This window comes from Salvelinus fontinalis, chromosome 6, assembly GCF_029448725.1.
Source record: "Salvelinus fontinalis isolate EN_2023a chromosome 6, ASM2944872v1, whole genome shotgun sequence".
Classification (NCBI taxonomy): Eukaryota; Metazoa; Chordata; class Actinopteri; order Salmoniformes; family Salmonidae; genus Salvelinus; species Salvelinus fontinalis.
The window spans coordinates 56,446,895-56,461,062 of NC_074670.1; the positions used below are offsets into that span (position 1 = coordinate 56,446,895).

The following is a 14,168-nucleotide window of genomic DNA, read 5'->3' on the forward strand; positions in this document are numbered from 1 at the left end:
GAGTGTTAGTGTCTACCAACTAGAGAGTTAGTGTCTACCAACTAGAGTGTTAGTATCTACCAACTAGAGTGTTAGTATCTACCAACTAGAGTGTTAGTGTCTACCAACTAGAGTGTTAGTGTCTACCAACTAGAGAGTGTTAGTGTCTACCAACTAGAGTGTTAGTGTCTACCAACTAGAGTGTTAGTGTCTACCAACTAGAGTGTTAGTGTCTACCAACTAGAGTGTTAGTGTCTACCAACTAGAGTGTTAGTGTCTACCAACTAGAGTGTTAGTGTCTACCAACTAGAGAGTTAGTGTCTACCAACTAGAGTGTTATTGTCTACCAACTAGAGTGTTAGTGTCTACCAACTAGAGTGTTAGTGTATACCAACTAGAGTGTTAGTATCTACCAACTAGAGTGTTAGTGTCTACCAACTAGAGTGTTAGTGTCTACCAACTAGAGTGTTAGTGTCTACCAACTAGAGTGTTAGTGTCTACCAACTAGAGAGTTAGTGTCTACCAACTAGAGTGTTAGTGTCTACCAACTAGAGTGTTAGTATCTACCAACTAGAGTGTTAGTGTCTACCAACTAGAGTGTTAGTGTCTACCAACTAGAGTGTTAGTATCTACCAACTAGAGTGTTAGTGTCTACCAACTAGAGTGTTAGTGTCTACCAACTAGAGTGTTAGTGTCTACCAACTAGAGTGTTAGTGTCTACCAACTAGAGTGTTAGTGTCTACCAACTAGAGTGTTAGTGTCTACCAACTAGAGTGTTAGTATCTACCAACTAGAGTGTTAGTGTCTACCAACTAGAGAGTGCTAGTGTCTACCAACTAGAGAGTGTTGGAGTGTTTACCAACTAGAGTGCTAGTGTCTACCAACTAGAGTGTTAGTGTCTACCAACTAGAGTGTTAGTGTCTACCAACTAGAGTGTTAGTGTCTACCAACTAGAGAGTGTTAGTGTCTACCAACTAGAGAGTGTTGGAGTGTCTACCAACTAGAGTGTTAGTGTCTACCAACTAGAGTGTTAGTGTCTACCAACTAGAGAGTTAGTGTCTACCAACTAGAGAGTTAGTGTCTACCAACTAGAGTGTTAGTGTCTACCAACTAGAGTGTTAGTGTCTACCAACTAGAGTGTTAGTGTCTACCAACTAGAGAGTTAGTATCTACCAACTAGAGTGTTAGTGTCTACCAACTAGAGTGTTAGTGTCTACCAACTAGAGAGTTAGTGTCTACCAACTAGAGTGTTAGTGTCTACCAACTAGAGTGTTAGTGTCTACCAACTAGAGTGTTAGTGTCTACCAACTAGAGTGTTAGTGTATACCAACTAGAGTGTTAGTATCTACCAACTAGAGTGTTAGTGTCTACCAACTAGAGTGTTAGTGTCTACCAACTAGAGAGTTAGTGTCTACCAACTAGAGTGTTAGTGTCTACCAACTAGAGTGTTAGTGTCTACCAACTAGAGTGTTAGTGTCTACCAACTAGAGTGTTAGTGTCTACCAACTAGAGTGTTAGTGTCTACCAACTAGAGTGTTAGTGTCTACCAACTAGAGTGTTAGTATCTACCAACTAGAGTGTTAGTGTCTACCAACTAGAGTGTTAGTGTCTACCAACTAGAGTGTTAGTGTCTACCAACTAGAGTGTTAGTGTCTACCAACTAGAGTGTTAGTGTCTACCAACTAGAGTGTTAGTGTCTACCAACTAGAGTGTTAGTATCTACCAACTAGAGTGTTAGTGTCTACCAACTAGAGAGTGCTAGTGTCTACCAACTAGAGAGTGTTGGAGTGTTTACCAACTAGAGTGCTAGTGTCTACCAACTAGAGTGTTAGTGTCTACCAACTAGAGTGTTAGTGTCTACCAACTAGAGAGTGTTAGTGTCTACCAACTAGAGAGTGTTGGAGTGTCTACCAACTAGAGTGTTAGTGTCTACCAACTAGAGTGTTAGTGTCTACCAACTAGAGAGTTAGTGTCTACCAACTAGAGAGTTAGTGTCTACCAACTAGAGTGTTAGTGTCTACCAACTAGAGTGTTAGTGTCTACCAACTAGAGTGTTAGTGTCTACCAACTAGAGTGCTAGTGTCTACCAACTAGAGTGCTAGTGTCTACCAACTAGAGTGTTAGTGTCTACCAACTAGAGTGTTAGTGTCTACCAACTAGAGTGTTAGTGTCTACCAACTAGAGTGTTAGTGTCTACCAACTAGAGAGTGTTAGTGTCTACCAACTAGAGTGTTAGTGTCTACCAACTAGAGAGTGTTAGTGTCTACCAACTAGAGTGTTAGTGTCTACCAACTAGAGTGTTAGTGTCTACCAACTAGAGAGTGTTAGTGTCTACCAACTAGAGTGCTAGTGTCTACCAACTAGAGTGTTAGTATCTACCAACTAGAGTGTTAGTGTCTACCAACTAGAGTGTTAGTGTCTACCAACTAGAGTGTTAGTGTCTACCAGCTAGAGTGTTAGTGTCTACCAGCTAGAGTGTTAGTGTCTACCAAGTAGAGAGTGTTGGAGTGTTTACCAACTAGAGCGTTAGTATCTACCAACTAGAGTGTTAGTGTCTACCAACTAGAGAGTGTTTGAGTGTTTACCAACTAGAGTGTTAGTGTCTACCAACTAGAGTGTTAGTATCTACCAACTAGAGAGTGTTAGAGTTTTTACCAACTAAAGTGTTAGTTTCTACCAACTAGAGTGTTAGAATGTTTACCAACTAGAGTGTTAGTGTCTACCAACTAGAGTGTTAGAATGTTTACCAACTAGAGTGTTAGTGTCTACCAACTAGAGTGTTAGAATGTCTACCAACTAGATTGTAAGAGTGTCTACCAATTGTGTGCAATCTCCCTTTCTCATAAACACACACACTCAGACAGTCTGGAGAAGACTGTACTTAATTTGCTAATTTAGAGAGTGAATGAGATGACGACTCCTTTCTAATCAGGGCCGGTCCTTGCCTTTCTGCCACCCTAGGTGAGATCATAAAATGCCATCCCCTGCAAAACTATAACAGTCCCAGTAAGCAAAATGACATTGAAAAAACATCAAAAAGACAATGAAGTTAGGTTAAATTTTGGTTCAGAATGAAAGGTGAAAAGACATATTTTCTGGACGTTGAAAATAGGTATTTTCCAGACATTGAATATATGTATTTTCCGTACGATGAAATAAGGTTCCTTTATGGTTCTGAATGAAAGTTGAAATTACGTAAATCATAGATGTCCATGTTTAGCAATCCAGACAGGACCGGACCAAATCTGAACCAAACATAGACGTCTATGACCAAAAACCCAAAACCAATGTCCGTGGATGTGGAAATAAATGCCGGTCCGAATTGCACCAAAACAAATATGTCCAAAAGGCGTCAACGTTGGTCTGTGCTTACTGAGGTGTAGCCTACAGTGTAGCCTGAAATTGAATTGTATGAATGCCCATCTATGTGGTCAGCCTACCGTTTGTAAAACACCAAAAAAAGAAGTCCGAACAGGAACAAAAAAAGATGAAAAAAGACGTGGGCTCAAGCTTACTAGGGTGTAGCCTACCATGTCGCCCGCAATGGAGGTTTATGAATGCCCATCCATGTGGTAGGCCCATTTGTAAAACAGGCCATTGCATTGGTTTTATTAGTCCCGATTCCTGTGACTAATCAATTTGGCTATTTAAGCTCTGAATATCAGCTACCCAACTTCATCAGGAGTTATCGTGAGCCTATTTGCAATGTGTTTGCATAGCAGGAAATGCAGAAGTATTTCATTTTTTTCTATGATCAGCTTGTCAAAAATGTGTGGATACAAACTGAAACCACTGATCATGTCAATTTACCCCACAGGGTGAAACTCCTGGACAGCAGATGTGAGTAGCATGATTGTCAATTTCCTATGGTCCATTTACTTTTTTAGCATATGTATTTTTTCTTTTACGTGACAGCACATTTAATATTTGATTGGGCGCCATTTAGGTTGGCCTATTTGATACCTGTATGATGTAAAAAGTGTCCGTCTCAATACATTGTCATATATTTTATCTCCATCCTGTAGGCTACAGAAAATGCTCTATCTACCATATCCTAGATCTGCTACATGATTTATGTTAGATGATTTTTTTGGACTGAACATTGATGGAGTGCTGCAGAGATGCGTCTCTCGAACAGCACCCTGGAGAGGCGCGTTGGGGATGGACAAGCAAAATATTTTGCCTCCCTGCCTTTGACAAAGTGGGTATTGTTCATCACGGGGCGATATTAGCGCTCACCTACAGTAAAAATCCCATATGCCACTGGTTGAGATAAATGGTCATTGTTTTTGGGAAGAATTATGTGAGGTTTTATGTGTTCTTGGAGGTGAGTCTGGTCAGTTTAGTTCAGAAAATGCTACCCTCATGTGTGTGTGTGTGTATGTGTGTGTGTGTGTGTGTGTGTGTGTGTGTGTGTGTGTGTGTGTGTGTGTGTGTGTGTGTGTGTGTGTGTGTGTGTGTGTGTGTGTGTGTGTGTGTGTGTGTGTGTGTGTGTGTGTGTGCGTGTGTGTGTGTGCGTGTGGTATGTGTGTTGTGTGTGCATGGTAGGTGTGTAGTGTGTGTGTGTGTGTGTGTGTGTGTGTGTGTGTGTGTGGTATGTGTGTAGTGTGGTATGTGTGTAGTGTGTGTGTGCATGGTATGTGTGTAGTGTGTGTGTGTGTGTACCTGAGTCGTCAGGATCGTGTGTATCCTCCATGTCATCGTCAGACATCTCCATCTCCTCCTCTCGTCTGATCCCCATCAGCTCTTCATTTTGCATGTTTCTGATCTCCTGGAGGGAAACAACAAAACAGGATTATCACTGGATGTTCATACTGAACACAATCCTCCTGGGTAGCCTGGCTGGAGTACGCTTTACACTGTCGCGTATGCACGCACAAACCTATGGAAGAAATGCTGATCCTAGACCTGTCCCTAAGGGCAGCTTCTACCCAGAGTAGATAGAGAGCAGCAGTCTGTCTCTACACTGATGAGACAGTAGATAGAGAGCAGCAGTCTCACTGATGAGACAGTCGATAGAGAGCAGCAGTCTGTCTCTACACTGACGAGACAGTAGATAGAGAGCAGCAGTCTGCCTCTACACTGATGAGACAGTAGATAGAGAGCAGCAGTCTGCCTCTACACTGATGAGACAGTAGATAGAGAGCAGCAGTCTGCCTCTACACTGATGAGGCAGTAGATAGAGAGCAGCAGTCTGCCTCTACACTGATGAGACAGTAGATAGAGAGCAGCAGTCTGTCTCTACACTGATGAGGCAGTAGATAGAGAGCAGCAGTCTGCCTCTACACTGATGAGGCAGTAGATAGAGAGCAGAAGTCTGTCTCTACACTGATGAGGCAGTAGATAGAGAGCAGCAGTCTGCCTCTACACTGATGAGGCAGTAGATAGAGAGCAGCAGTCTGTCTCTACACTGATGAGGCAGTAGATAGAGAGCAGCAGTCTGCCTCTACACTGATGAGACAGTAGATAGAGAGCAGCAGTCTGTCTCTACACTGATGAGGCAGTAGATAGAGAGCAGCAGTCTGCCTCTACACTGATGAGGCAGTAGATAGAGAGCAGCAGTCTGCCTCTACACTGATGAGACAGTAGATAGAGAGCAGCAGTCTGTCTCTACACTGATGAGACAGTAGATAGAGAGCAGCAGTCTGCCTCTACACTGATGAGGCAGTAGATAGAGAGCAGCAGTCTGTCTCTACACTGATGACAGTAGATAGAGAGCAGCAGTCTGTCTCTACACTGATGACAGTAGATAGAGAGCAGCAGTCTGTCTCTACACTTCTGAGACAGTAGATAGAGAGCAGCAGTCTGTCTCTACACTGATGAGACAGTAGATAGAGAGCAGCAGTCTGTCTCTACACTGATGAGACAGTAGATAGAGAGCAGCAGACTGTCTCTACACTGATGAGACAGTAGATAGAGAGCAGCAGTCTGCCTCTACAATGATGAGACAGTAGATAGAGAGCAGCAGTCTGCCTCTACACTGTTGAGACAGTAGATAGAGAGCAGCAGTCTGCCTCTACACTGATGAGGCAGTAGATAGAGAGCAGCAGTCTGCCTCTACACTGATGAGACAGTAGATAGAGAACAGCAGTCTGTCTCTACACTGATGAGGCAGTAGATAGAGAGCAGCAGTCTGCCTCTACAGTGATGACAGTAGATAGAGAGCAGCAGTCTGTCTCTACACTGATGAGACAGTAGATAGAGAGCAGCAGTCTGTCTCTACACTGATGAGACAGTAGATAGAGAGCAGCAGTCTGCCTCTACAATGTTGAGATAGATAGTTAGCAGCAGTCTGTCTCTACACTGATGAGGCAGTAGATAGAGAGCAGCAGTCTGCCTCTACACTGATGAGACAGTAGATAGAGAGCAGCGGTCTAACTCTACACTGATGAGACAGTAGATAGAGAGCATCAGTCTGTCTCTACACTAATGAGACAGTAGATAGAGAGCAGCAGTCTGTCTCTACACTGATGACAGTAGATAGAGCAGCAGTCTCTCTCTACACTGATGAGACAGTAGATAGAGAGCAGCAGTCTGCCTCTACACTGATGAGACAGTAGATAGAGCAGCAGTCTGTCTCTACACTGATGAGACAGTAGATAGAGAGCAGCAGTCTGTCTCTACACTGTTGAGACAGTAGATAGAGAGCAGCAGTCTGCCTCTACAATGATGAGACAGTAGATAGAGAGCAGCAGTCTGCCTCTACACTGATGAGGCAGTAGATAGAGAGCAGCAGACTGCCTCTACACTGATGAGACAGTAGATAGAGCAGCAGTCTGTCTCTACACTGATGAGACAGTAGATAGAGAGCAGCAATCTGCCTCTACACTGATGAGGCAGTAGATAGAGAGCAGCAGTCTGCCTCTACACTGATGAGACAGTAGATAGAGAACAGCAGTCTGTCTCTACACTGATGAGGCAGTAGATAGAGAGCAGCAGTCTGCCTCTACACTGATGAGGCAGTAGATAGAGAGCAGCAGTCTGTCTCTACACTGATGAGACAGTAGATAGAGAGCAGCAGTCTGCCTCTACACTGATGAGGCAGTAGATAGAGAGCAGCAGTCTGCCTCTACACTGATGAGACAGTAGATAGAGAGCAGCAGTCTGCCTCTACACTGATGATAGTAGATAGAGAGCAGCAGTCTGCCACTACACTAATGAGACAGTAGATAGAGAGCAGCAGTCTGCCTCTACACTGATGAGGCAGTAGATAGAGAGCAGCAGTCTGCCTCTACACTGATGAGACAGTAGATAGAGAGCAGCAGTCTGTCTCTACACTGATGAGGCAGTAGATAGAGAGCAGCAGTCTGCCTCTACACTGATGAGGCAGTAGATAGAGAGCAGCAGTCTGTCTCTACACTGATGAGGCAGTAGATAGAGAGCAGCAGTCTGCCTCTACACTGATGAGGCAGTAGATAGAGAGCAGCAGTCTGCCTCTACACTGATGAGACAGTAGATAGAGAGCAGCAGTCTGTCTCTACACTGATGAGGCAGTAGATAGAGAGCAGCAGTCTGCCTCTACACTGATGAGGCAGTAGATAGAGAGCAGCAGTCTGCCTCTACACTGATGAGACAGTAGATAGAGAGCAGCAGTCTGTCTCTACACTGATGAGACAGTAGATAGAGAGCAGCAGTCTGCCTCTACACTGATGAGGCAGTAGATAGAGAGCAGCAGTCTGTCTCTACACTAATGACAGTAGATAGAGAGCAGCAGACTGTCTCTACAGTGATGACAGTAGATAGAGAGCAGCAGTCTGTCTCTACACTGATGAGACAGTAGATAGAGAGCAGCAGTCTGCCTCTACAATGTTGAGATAGATAGTTAGCAGCAGTCTGTCTCTACACTGATGAGGCAGTAGATAGAGAGCAGCAGTCTGCCTCTACACTGATGAGACAGTAGATAGAGAGCAGCAGTCTAACTCTACACTGATGAGACAGTAGATAGAGAGCATCAGTCTGTCTCTACACTAATGAGACAGTAGATAGAGAGCAGCAGTCTGTCTCTACACTGATGACAGTAGATAGAGCAGCAGTCTCTCTCTACACTGATGAGACAGTAGATAGAGAGCAGCAGTCTGCCTCTACACTGATGAGACAGTAGATAGAGCAGCAGTCTGTCTCTACACTGATGAGACAGTAGATAGAGAGCAGCAGTCTGTCTCTACACTGTTGAGACAGTAGATAGAGAGCAGCAGTCTGCCTCTACAATGATGAGGCAGTAGATAGAGAGCAGCAGACTGCCTCTACACTGATGAGACAGTAGATAGAGCAGCAGTCTGCCTCTACACTGATGAGACAGTAGATAGAGAGCAGCAGTCTGCCTCTACACTGATGAGACAGTAGATAGAGAACAGCAGTCTGTCTCTACACTGATGAGGCAGTAGATAGAGAGCAGCAGTCTGCCTCTACACTGATGAGGCAGTAAATAGAGCAGCAGTCTGTCTCTACACTGATGAGACAGTAGATAGAGAGCAGCAGTCTGTCTCTACACTGATGAGACAGTAGATAGAGAGCAGCAGTCTGCCTCTACACTGATGAGGCAGTAGATAGAGAGCAGCAGTCTGCCTCTACACTGATGAGACAGTAGATAGAGAGCAGCAGTCTGCCTCTACACTGATGATAGTAGATAGAGAGCAGCAGTCTGCCACTACACTAATGAGACAGTAGATAGAGAGCAGCAGTCTGCCTCTACACTGATGAGACAGTAGATAGAGAGCAGCAGTCTGCCTCTACACTGATGAGACAGTAGATAGAGAGCAGCAGTCTGCCTCTACACTGATGAGACAGTAGATAGAGAGCAGCAGTCTGTCTCTACACTGATGAGACAGTAGATAGAGAGCAGCAGTCTGTCTCTACACTGATGACAGTAGATAGAGCAGCAGTCTCTCTCTACACTGATGAGGCAGTAGATAGAGAGCAGCAGTCTGCCTCTACACTGATGAGACAGTAGATAGAGCAGCAGTCTGTCTCTACACTGATGAGACAGTAGATAGAGAGCAGCAGTCTGTCTCTACACTGTTGAGACATTAGATAGAGAGCAGCAGTCTGTCTCTACACTAATGAGACAGTAGATAGAGAGCAGCAGTCTGTCTCTACACTGATGACAGTAGATAGAGCAGCAGTCTCTCTCTACACTGATGAGACAGTAGATAGAGAGCAGCAGTCTGCCTCTACACTGATGAGACAGTAGATAGAGCAGCAGTCTGTCTCTACACTGTTGAGACAGTAGATAGAGAGCAGCAGTCTGCCTCTACAATGATGAGGCAGTAGATAGAGAGCAGCAGTCTGCCTCTACAATGATGAGGCAGTAGATAGAGAGCAGCAGACTGCCTCTACACTGATGAGACAGTAGATAGAGCAGCAGTCTGCCTCTACACTGATGAGACAGTAGATAGAGAGCAGCAGTCTGCCTCTACACTGATGAGACAGTAGATAGAGAACAGCAGTCTGTCTCTACACTGATGAGGCAGTAGATAGAGAGCAGCAGTCTGCCTCTACACTGATGAGGCAGTAGATAGAGCAGCAGTCTGTCTCTACACTGATGAGACAGTAGATAGAGAGCAGCAGTCTGTCTCTACACTGATGAGACAGTAGATAGAGAGCAGCAGTCTGCCTCTACACTGATGAGGCAGTAGATAGAGAGCAGCAGTCTGCCTCTACACTGATGAGACAGTAGATAGAGAGCAGCAGTCTGCCTCTACACTGATGATAGTAGATAGAGAGCAGCAGTCTGCCACTACACTAATGAGACAGTAGATAGAGAGCAGCAGTCTGCCTCTACACTGATGAGACAGTAGATAGAGAGCAGCAGTCTGCCTCTACACTGATGAGACAGTAGATAGAGAGCAGCAGTCTGCCTCTACACTGATGAGACAGTAGATAGAGAGCAGCAGTCTGCCTCTACACTGATGAGACAGTAGATAGAGAGCAGCAGTCTGCCTCTACACTGATGAGGCAGTAGATAGAGAGCAGCAGTCTGCCTCTACACTGATGAGACAGTAGATAGAGAGCAGCAGTCTGCCTCTACACTGATGAGACAGCAGATAGAGAGCAGCAGTCTGCCTCTACAATGTTGAGGCAGTAGATAGAGAGCAGCAGTCTGTCTCTACACTGATGAGGCAGTAGATAGAGAGCAGCAGTCTGCCTCTACACTGATGAGACAGTAGATAGAGAGCAGCAGTCTGCCTCTACACTGATGAGACAGTAGATAGAGAGCAGCAGTCTGTCTCTACACTGATGAGACAGTAGATAGAGAGCAGCAGTCTGTCTCTACACTGATGACAGTAGATAGAGCAGCAGTCTCTCTCTACACTGATGAGGCAGTAGATAGAGAGCAGCAGTCTGCCTCTACACTGATGAGACAGTAGATAGAGCAGCAGTCTGTCTCTACACTGATGAGACAGTAGATAGAGAGCAGCAGTCTGTCTCTACACTGTTGAGACATTAGATAGAGAGCAGCAGTCTGCCTCTACACTGATGAGACAGTAGATAGAGAGCAGCAGTCTGTCTCTACACTGATGACAGTAGATAGAGCAGCAGTCTCTCTCTACACTGATGAGACAGTAGATAGAGAGCAGCAGTCTGTCTCTACACTGATGAGACAGTAGATAGAGAGCAGCAGTCTGTCTCTACACTGATGAGACAGTAGATAGAGAGCAGCAGTCTGTCTCTACACTGATGAGACAGTAGATAGAGAGCAGCAGTCTGCCTCTACAATGATGAGACAGTAGATAGAGAGCAGCAGTATGCATCTACAAAGATGATAGTAGATAGAGAGCAGCAGTCTGCCACTACACTAATGAGACAGTAGATAGAGCAGCAGTCTGTCTCTACACTGATGAGACAGTAGATAGAGAGCAGCAGTCTGTCTCTACACTGATGAGACAGTAGATAGAGAGCAGCAGTCTGCCTCTACACTGACGAGGCAGTAGATAGAGAGCAGCAGTCTGCCTCTACACTGATGAGACAGTAGATAGAGAGCAGCAGTCTGCCTCTACACTGATGAGGCAGTAGATAGAGAGCAGCAGTCTGCCTCTACACTGATGAGACAGTAGATAGAGAGCATCAGTCTGTCTCTACACTGATGAGACAGCAGATAGAGAGCAGCAGTCTGCCTCTACAATGTTGAGGCAGTAGATAGAGAGCAGCAGTCTGTCTCTACACTGATGAGGCAGTAGATAGAGAGCAGCATTCTGCCTCTACACTGATGAGACAGTAGATAGAGAGCAGCAGTCTGTCTCTACACTGTTGAGACAGTAGATAGAGAGCATCAGTCTGTCTCTACACTGATGAGACAGTAGATAGAGAGCAGCAGTCTGTCTCTACACTGATGACAGTAGATAGAGCAACAGTCTCTCTCTACACTGATGAGACAGTAGATAGAGAGCAGCAGTCTGTCTCTACACTGATGAGACAGTAGATAGAGAGCAGCAGTCTGCCTCTACATTGATGAGACAGTAGAAAGAGAGCAGCAGTCTGTCTCTACACTGATGAGACAGTAGATAGAGAGCATCAGTCTGCCTCTACACTGATGAGACAGCAGATAGAGAGCAGCAGTCTGCCTCTACAATGTTGAGGCAGCAGATAGAGAGCAGCAGTCTGCCTCTACACTGATGAGGCAGCAGATAGAGAGCAGCAGTCTGCCTCTACACTGATGAGACAGTAGATAGAGAGCATCAGTCTGCCTCTACACTGTTGAGACAGTAGATAGAGAGCATCAGTCTGCCTCTACACTGATGAGACAGTAGATAGAGAGCAGCAGTCTGCCTCTACACTGATGAGACAGTAGATAGAGAGCAGCAGTCTGCCTCTACACTGATGAGACATTAGATAGAGAGCAGCAGTCTGTCTCTACACTGATGAGGCAGTAGATAGAGAGCAGCAGTCTGTCTCTACACTGATGAGACAGTAGATAGAGAGCAGCAGTCTGCCTCTACACTGATGAGACAGTAGAAAGAGAGCATCAGTCTGCCTCTACACTGATGAGACAGTAGATAGAGAGCAGCAGTCTGTCTCTACACTGATGACAGTAGATAGAGCAGCAGTCTCTCTCTACACTGATGAGACAGTAGATAGAGAGCAGCAGTCTGTCTCTACACTGATGAGACAGTAGATAGAGAGCAGCAGTCTGTCTCTACACTGATGAGACAGTAGATAGAGAGCAGCAGTCTGTCTCTACACTGATGAGACAGTAGATAGAGAGCAGCAGTCTGTCTCTACACTGATGAGACAGTAGATAGAGAGCAGCAGTCTGTCTCTACACTGATGAGACAGTAGATAGAGAGCAGCAGTCTGTCTCTACACTGATGAGACAGTAGATAGAGAGCAGCAGTCTGTCTCTACACTGATGAGACAGTAGATAGAGAGCTGTCTCTGTCTCTGTCTCTGTCTCTGTCTCTGTCTCTGTCTCTGTCATCCAGATCAGCACTTTGGGGCAGTCAAGGTGGAGCTGTTACACAATCATCATTTCCTAACAAATTCTGTCACACCTAGATGTTCCCTAGAGAGGTCTGAGACATGAGCATAACTGCTGTGAGCCCAAAACCATTATACTGAAATTGACCACTGTGCTTCTAGCAGCCCATGTGTATGTGTGTTTGTGTCAGACCTGAGTTCTCATACATGTGTATTTGATTCTGTGTTATTTAAATACTTATTTTCTGTGTTTTTTTGTATTTTCAAATAATGTGGCCCCAATCAACTACTTCTATTTAAAGTATTTTCAAATAATTTCCTATAAATAGCCTACTATTTGAAAGTATTTGTATGGTTGAATAAATGGATGGATAAATGGGAGAATGACTGGTTTGTAAATAAGCAGATAGTTATAAATTGATGGATGGATAGATGGATGTTTGAACAGGTTAATGGATATATGGATTTGTGGTAAAATACAGGTGTTGTGTTTGTGACAGACAGTGAAGCTCCTGCAGTCTCTCAGGTCTACTGTTCTGTTCGATACACATACACGCGTGCACACACACACACATACACACACTGCAGCATCGAAAGACATTGACCTTCACAGCCACTATAAATAAACTCCCTGTCAATAAGAGAGCGGTATTATTCCTCTAAAGAATATATTAAAGTCTGAGTCACAGATTGGTCCTGGTGACCACAGAGATGATGTCCAGTAGAACAATAGAATATTGGTCCTGGTTTCCACAGAGATAATGTCCAGTAGAACAATAGAAGATTCGTCCTGGTGACCACAGAGATAATGTCCAGTAGAATAATAGAAAATTGGTCCTGGTGACCACAGAGATACTGTCCAGTAGAACAATAGAAAATTGGTCCTGGTGACCACAGAGATAATGTCCAGCAGAACACTAGAAGATTGGCCCTGGTGACCACAGAGATAATGTCCAGTAGAACACTAGAAGATTGGCCCTGGTGACCACAGAGATAATGTCCAGTAGAACAATAGAAAATTGGTCCTGGTGACCACAGAGATACTGTCCAGTAGAACACTAGAAGATTGGCCCTGGTGACCACAGAGATAATGTCCAGTAGAACAATAGAAGATTGGCCCTGGTGACAACAGAGATGCTGTCCAGGAGAACATAGAAGATTGGCCCTGGTGACAACAGAGATGCTGTCCAGTAGAACAATAGAAGATTGGCCCTGGTGACAACAGAGATGCTGTCCAGTAGAACAATAGAAGATTGGCCCTGGTGACAACAGAGATGCTGTCCAGTAGAACAATAGAAGATTGGCCCTGGTGACAACAGAGATGCTGTCCAGTAGAACAATAGAAGATTGGCCCTGGTGACCACAGAGATGCTGTCCAGTAGAACAATAGAAGATTGGCCCTGGTGACAACAGAGATGCTGTCCAGTAGAACAATAGAAGATTGGCCCTGGTGACAACAGAGATGCTGTCCAGTAGAACAATAGAAGATTGGCCCTGGTGACAACAGAGATGCTGTCCAGTAGAACAATAGAAGATTGGCCCTGGTGACCACAGAGATGCTGTCCAGTAGAACAATAGAAGATTGGCCCTGGTGACAACAGAGATGCTGTCCAGTAGAACAATAGAAGATTGGCCCTGGTGACCACAGAGATGCTGTCCAGTAGAACAATAGAAGATTGGCCCTGGTGACAACAGAGATGATGTCCATTGACAGTAGGATATGACATGGTTAACCTGTGTCATGAACCCATTTTACAACACAAGGTGATGCATTT

General features: G+C 44.8%; 1 protein-coding gene across 2 annotated transcripts in view; it reads right to left on the minus strand.

Annotated features, from left to right (window-relative positions):
• Positions 1–14,168, minus strand: part of LOC129858184 (ecto-NOX disulfide-thiol exchanger 2-like) — a 419,543-nt gene that overhangs the window by 63,022 nt on the left and 342,353 nt on the right. For both annotated transcript variants that reach the window (XM_055927210.1, XM_055927211.1), the window contains one exon: positions 4,645–4,750. In XM_055927210.1, coding sequence (XP_055783185.1) covers positions 4,645–4,750 — 106 coding nt within the window. The remainder of the gene's footprint in view (positions 1–4,644; positions 4,751–14,168) is intronic.